The sequence below is a fragment of the Propithecus coquereli genome, unplaced genomic scaffold (genome assembly GCF_000956105.1).
Source record: "Propithecus coquereli isolate 6110/MARCELLA unplaced genomic scaffold, Pcoq_1.0 Scaffold18, whole genome shotgun sequence".
Taxonomy (NCBI): domain Eukaryota; kingdom Metazoa; phylum Chordata; class Mammalia; order Primates; family Indriidae; genus Propithecus; species Propithecus coquereli.
Genome location: NW_012142745.1, coordinates 9,153,108 through 9,159,880, shown reverse-complemented (window position 1 = coordinate 9,159,880; position 6,773 = coordinate 9,153,108). Strand labels below are relative to the sequence as shown.

Sequence of the window (6,773 nt, the reverse complement as noted above, 5' to 3'; positions counted from 1 at the left end):
TGTCAATGCTGATTTCTCCCAATTTAAGATGATGCCTTACAGACAGGTTTTTCCACACACTGAAAGTGACATTACAGATAATTAACAACTAAAAAGGAAATGCTGGAAGGAACCCAGGCAACAATTAAAAATGATATATATAACAACAAAATTTCAGATTATTTTTTGGTGTTTTAGAATGATCTCCTATAAGCTATTAAAACTGCATTTAAATAAAATATCTCAGATCATCATACCATGTCATAATTATTAAACATTTTTCCTCCTACTCTGCCAAATGTCATGATTGATTAGACTCATTGTTCTTAGAAAGAAGCAGAATGCACTCATCAAGGCAAGCTGTACAAGTTCAAGCTATAACATAAAGGCATGGCTACCACATACATCATGTCCTACAAAATACAAATTTTGTCAACCATTTATCCTGGTAATTACAAAGTCTCAAAATTTACCTGACGTTGTCATGATGAGGATTAGAAGTGGCGGCAGCAGACCCACCACGCAACACAGGTCTAAGGTGGGTTTTTGCGGGAGAAGGCACAAGACAGAATCAGGAAACAGAGAGGTAATAAAATAAAAGCAAAAAGAAGACAAATAAATGTCAAATAGGATTATATTGTATGTTTCAATACAATATAATATCTAATACTTTAAAAATCTTTGTCTATGTCCTCCATTTTATGATTTTCAAAACTTTAACATTTTACAGTTGATTAAAAAAACAAAGACAATCTATATTTATGTGACAAAACAGCACCGATACATAAAATAATTATTTTTGGTGCTTATACCTTAATTTATGAAATTTAGAGGACAACTCTGTTTAAAAAGTGTAATTCCTCTCTTCTCGTTAGAAAAAACAGAATCACTACCAACTTTAAAAGCATGTAAGAACTGGTTAGTTGCACCTGCATGATTATGGTTGCTCATCTGACAACAGCTCTATCTCAAAAACTAAAAATTTTAAGAAAGTCCCATTACTCAAAATTCCTGCCCTCTCACCTCATTAATTCTGATTAGTGTGTGATGTCTCAATGTAGCTGAGTCTCACTCAAACTCTCAGCTCTCCAGAGCAAAAATATAAGCCTCAGTTCTGAAGCTGAGAAGATGAGAGGACATGCTACAGCACATGACAGGAAGTGCAATAAAAAATGTGAGTCTGATCTTGAGACAACCAGGAGTGACATACAGTGCTGCTGGAAAAGAGGACTAAGATGCTCTGGAAAACTGTGTGGGGAACTTCACTCAGTACACAATTTTGGTTCTAGAGGACAAGTAGTTTGGTTATCTACCTAGATAAGGAGTAACCTTTCCAATAAATTTTATTTTTCAAAATCAGAAAACAAAAGCTACATGTGTTCACTGGTCAATCCCCCCCAAAATAATCAGCAATATTTACTAACCAAAAAAAGGAGATTGGGTTATAGGATCCATATGAGGATTTTAAGAATTATTAAATCCTATTTTTTCAATATCTAATTCTCTAAGTAACTGATCTGGTTTTGCCTGAATTTAAGTATCAAGGCAATATTTAGTTACAGCAAATGTTTAATACCAAATGCACTATTTTTTTCTGTAAGTTGGCACAGCCGTACAATTCTGACTACAATACAAATCACTATTTTCTGACAACTCGAGTTATACCAGAAAACTTTAATGTTTAGCTTCTATATGTCCCAAAGGTGCTACTGGTACTTAAAGAAATTTCTGAAGCCTAGAGGATTAAGGGATTCCAAGACTTTTGGGAAAGACATGTTTGACTTTTATTTTGTTGACTAAAGAACACTGAGAAATCACATATGTTTGAGATGGGTTTTAAACTCATCCCATCCTATTTACTCTGTGGTATCAGGAAAACTTACTTAACTACAATCTTAAATTATACTAATATGAAAACGGTTAACTAAATGAAGCCACTGTTGTATGCTCCCTAAAACTTAAAAAAAAAAAGCATACTAATATGTTCAAATGGATCTGCTATATTCAGCATATTCCGCCAAGAGATTTCCCTTTTATAATGCAGAGCCAGAAAGTAATACAGTTACCTTTCACAACGTATTTCATTTTGTCTTCTCACACTGGCAATTGACACACATAATATAAAAGTAAATTAGACAGGTATTTGGCAAAGTTAGAAACTTCATTCAAGTACCACTTTCTACCATAAATATGATTTAATACGTATAAGAAGTCTTTCCAACAGCGTGTCTTGTAGAGTGGCAAAGCGAAGGAAATCCAAGGCTATCAAGTTCCAGCATTAACTTGTATACTGACATTTTTGGGTAACTATGTGCTCTGACTTAACTGAATATGTGTTTCTTTGCTACAAAAATATAAACTGCTATAATAAATAAACAGTTTGAGGGACCGGGAATTCACATTTGTTTAAAAGAAAAATTACAAAATAACAAATATTGCATCAACTGCAACTTTACATTTCTCCGTCTTCCAAGTTATGTATTTATAGGGATACTTGCCCAAATTATAAATTATTCACATATTGGTTTTTTATTCTATTCACTCAAAGTTAGCATAATCTGCCACGGAAAAATTGTATAATCAAGCCCGTCCTAAAAATAAAACTTAAGCATGACTCATCTATCAATAGTTCAATAATGCTATTACATAGGAACTAAGTTTCTTTTTTCTTTTTGTTTTTTTATTAGAGATGGGTCTCACATGCTGTTCAGACTGGAGTGCAGTGGCTATTCACCAGTGCCACCATAGTGCACTGCAGCCTTGAACTCCTGGCTTCAAGAGCTCCTCCTACTTCAGTCTCCCAGGTAGCTGGGACTATAATTGCATGCCACCACACCTGGCTTCTTTTTTAAAAATATTAATATTTTACACTGGGGAATGAGATACACAGCTACGACAGATGTAGGAAGACACGGGCATCTCCTAACCAGCAAAGGACCATATTGTAATAGCATTTTAAATCCCACTGCTACTGACCAAAGAATACACCTGGTGCTCATCCCAGGTGTTTTGGTAAATTTTCAACGTATCAGTTTTCCAAATGTATAGCACTAACCTGTGTTAATAAACTCCTAATGTGTACCTAGGATTTAACTTGGTTTTCACGTTGAGCTTGATTTAGAATAGATCATCTTAAATTCTTGTAAGAAAAAAAAACATAGGGTACATAAACTTTTGACAATGTCCTTAAATGTGTGAACTAAAAATAGTTCTTTTGTCAAGCAACTGTGAATATGCATTATCTTATGACAACAAAACAAGGAGAAAGCTTTTGTGTCTTTCTTTCTGCCAAAGAGTTCTAGCTTAAATTAACTATACCTTTATGTGATGGCATAAGACAAAAGATAAGATACTGCATTAGCATTATCAGCCAAGGGTAATAGAAAGGAAAAAAAATGATGTACAGAGCAAGGAACATAAAAGCACTTAAAACTTTATAAGCAGTATTATTTTACAATCATGCAAGTAGAACATTATCCAAATTTCACATTCCTTTTTTTTTTCCCTTGCCCGGGCTAGAGTGCAGTGGTGTTATCAAAGCTCACTGCAATCTCAAACTCCTGGGCTCAAGTGATCCTTCTGCCCCAGCCTCCCAAGTAGCTGGGACTACAAGTGCGCACCACCATGCCTGGCTAATTTTTTTCTATTTTTAGTAGAGACAGGATCTCGCACTTGCTCAGGTTGGTCTGGAACTCCTGAGCTCAAGCAATCCTCTCACCTACATTCTTATTTCTTAAAACTGAAAAGTCATGCTAGACACTTCCAGCATAGTAGAAATAAAAACTGATTGGACACTTAAAATTCTGATCAAATTTTGTTCAATATTTAGATCATAAGAGGTGTGAATACAATTAAAGAAACCCCTTTCAATGATGAAAGCATCAATAAGATGGATGAGAATCTAACAACCCTCTAGGCTCCAAGGTAACAACTAATGGTATAGATCCAGGAGCAACGCATTACTAACATAACTCCTTCATGAATTTCAGAAATCTTATATAAGATAAGATTGTGAATGAGAAAAGATAATTCCTTCCCAGAAAGGGGATTTTAAAGTTACCAATTCATTACAATATAAAAAAATAAAATAAAATTTCACTTAGAGTTCAAAAAAGTTTTTCATAATAAGAAAATACAAAGTAAAGTTTACACTAGTAAAATTTTTGATTTCATAAGCTTGGCCTTGAGGCAAATTTTTTTCCATTATGGAGAAACAAAATCAATATTTTTACAAGTTCCATATCACTGCATTGAACTGTGTATGTGCTGGTAGGGGGTGGATAAATAATTTTAATGTACTGAGACTTTGTCGTCTAGCTATTATTTAAGCTGTACAGGATTTAGAAATATCTTTCTTGTGCAGGTATTTTCACTGTAATAGCATTTGATATGATATAGTCTGACCTAATAATCTGGCCTCTTCTAAGGATTTATTGTAATTAAAAAGTTAAAGAGGCTATCTGGTGCAGAATAAATCTGTTTTAAGGAGGGAGGAGAAAACAGGCCTTTGTAAATATTTGTTCTTAAGCGTCAGATATTTTATATTCAATATCCTTTCAAAGATTTCCTACCATACTAAAGATTTGAGGTCATTATCTGTATTACAAAGGTGGGGAAGTGGAAAAAACTCCTCAAAAGAATCCAGAAAGCTAGGTATTATTAATCTCCCTCTTCTTTTTTTTAAACAGATGAGGAAAATGAGGCCCAGAAGAGCTAGGCAATTTGTTCAAGGCTATCATGCAGCTATTTAGTGGGGTGGATCAAGATTGAATCTTATTGATCCCTAGAATCCATGCTTTTTCTTCTGAATCTTGCTGCTTCTTACAGCTTCCAAATATTCCCAGATTGTCTTTGAAACTTCAAAGAGCATAAAAGGGTCTCTAATCCCTCAGGGTGGGGAGGACAAGAAATATATATACATAAACATGTATATGTAATTCTCCCTCATCATGAGCTTTCTCTTTAAGCTCTGTTTAGTGCAGCTCTAAGTCCTGTGTCCAAATGCATACCATTAGATTAACTCCGGGAAGGCTTTAAAAGGCCATGGATTCAACAACAGCAAGCAGTGTGGGCAAGTGCTCATGAAGTATGGTGAAATACCTGAGGCCTGTGTGAGAATTAAAAGCACTCACCAAGAAAAAGTCGTTCAGAACAAGCTAGAATACAAATCAGTTCTTAAGGTAAGAAATAAGATTTATTGGAAGGGCCAGCTTAATTTATTGGGAATTCTTTAAAATGCAAAAATTAACAATCTAAAAAATTGATAATGAAAATTCAAACACTGACTCTCAGAAGCCACTAGATAAAGGTTTAGAGTTGAAATGAAACTGAATGTACCTTTCCCACACTATGGGAAAAGATCCCCAAATTTCCTTTTTTAGTACACTGGGTAGTAACAAAGGACAAAAGGTACCCAAAATAATTGGAAAAAAATTATTTATATGAAGAAGTCTAAGTATACAACTAATGATTTTACTTGGAGATGTTCAAAAGTCAGTTAAGTTATCAATACTGAAAAATATCAGTATTATCAAAAAGATAATAGCACCTGGGATTTTCAATGCAGGCCTAGAAATTCACAGTTAAGGAGGAAAGGGAAAAAAATGTCCTGGCAGCTACACTGATATCACCTTCTCAGATCCGCTTAAGTAGTGTCATAAATGATTGAATCAAAAGACTTACTAAAGAAAACTAGTATGAAGGCCTGCCAAAGAAAAATACTGTGCTTCAGTCCAGCATCCCAGTCAACCCAACAGCATCCCTCAGCATATCCCCAAATGGACTCGTGTACTTAGAATAAAGCCTTTTAGAAAAGTCATTACACTTTCTACGCATAGTTAGTAACTACTCTCCTTGACAGAAGGAAAGCTAATGTAGTCCTGTGAAATGTGAATTTTGGACAATAATTTCAAATTAAAAGAAAGCAAAGCAAGCCGTTTCAAACCATAGCATCTTAGAAAGAGACTAGAAAGTACAAACAAAAGGAAGACACCACAGTCCACTAAATAAGAAGCCAAAAAATATGCAATAAAGCTGGCAAGAGCCACTGATGGCTAATCACCTGCGATTTTCATCCAGCACATCCAAGATCTGCTGGTAAGCCCTACGAGTAGAAGACTGGATAAGCGACAAAATGCCACGAGCAGAGGAAAGATTAGCTCCATCTTCAGGTAACATATGGGGAGGACAGACCCGAGCCTGTTGTGGCGATGGTGTCACACTGTTTGCACAAGCACAGCAAATGAAGAGAAAAACACTCAAGTCAGATTTTTATAAAACTTCAGCAGAGCAGTTTTTATCTTAGTTTTCTCAGTTTATCTTAGTTTTCTTGCCCTTTTTTCCCCACCCTTTACTCTCCCCACCAGAAGAAAATAGTAAAACCGAAGAATAAACATTCTGAATTGTTTTCAAAAACTAGCTACAATGTAGCACGTATAACTTTGTAACCCTAAACATCAAAGTAAACGACATTATGAATGAACAACTTTGGAAAAGGAAGAGAACTAGAGCAATGAATGTGTCCAAACCCTAACTTTGAGGCAGCAACATTCTTTACTTAGTGTGTATATTCCAATTCAGTAAACTAAATCTCCAAGAAATAACACTGCAGTTAACTTACAGATGATTAGAAGAGTAGGATAAGGAATTCTGGTATATAGGTGTCAAACTTTAAACACACGAATCAAAAGAGATTCCATGAAACCCCATTTAAAATATTAGTACTTCACAAAGACAATGAAGCAAGCAGAGTTTATGAGTAAATGACATAAATGGCATTGATTTAAAGATGAATT

At 34.8% G+C, this 6,773-nt stretch overlaps 1 protein-coding gene across 1 annotated transcript in view; it reads right to left on the bottom strand.

Moving 5' to 3' along the window:
• MFF (mitochondrial fission factor) overlaps nt 1-6,773 on the bottom strand; it is a 31,246-nt gene that overhangs the window by 3,778 nt on the left and 20,695 nt on the right. The window contains exons 8-9 of the mRNA XM_012642472.1: nt 6,041-6,199; nt 452-512 (exon numbers count right to left, since the gene is read on the bottom strand). Of these exons, the coding sequence (XP_012497926.1) occupies nt 452-512; nt 6,041-6,199 (220 nt within the window). The remainder of the gene's footprint in view (nt 1-451; nt 513-6,040; nt 6,200-6,773) is intronic.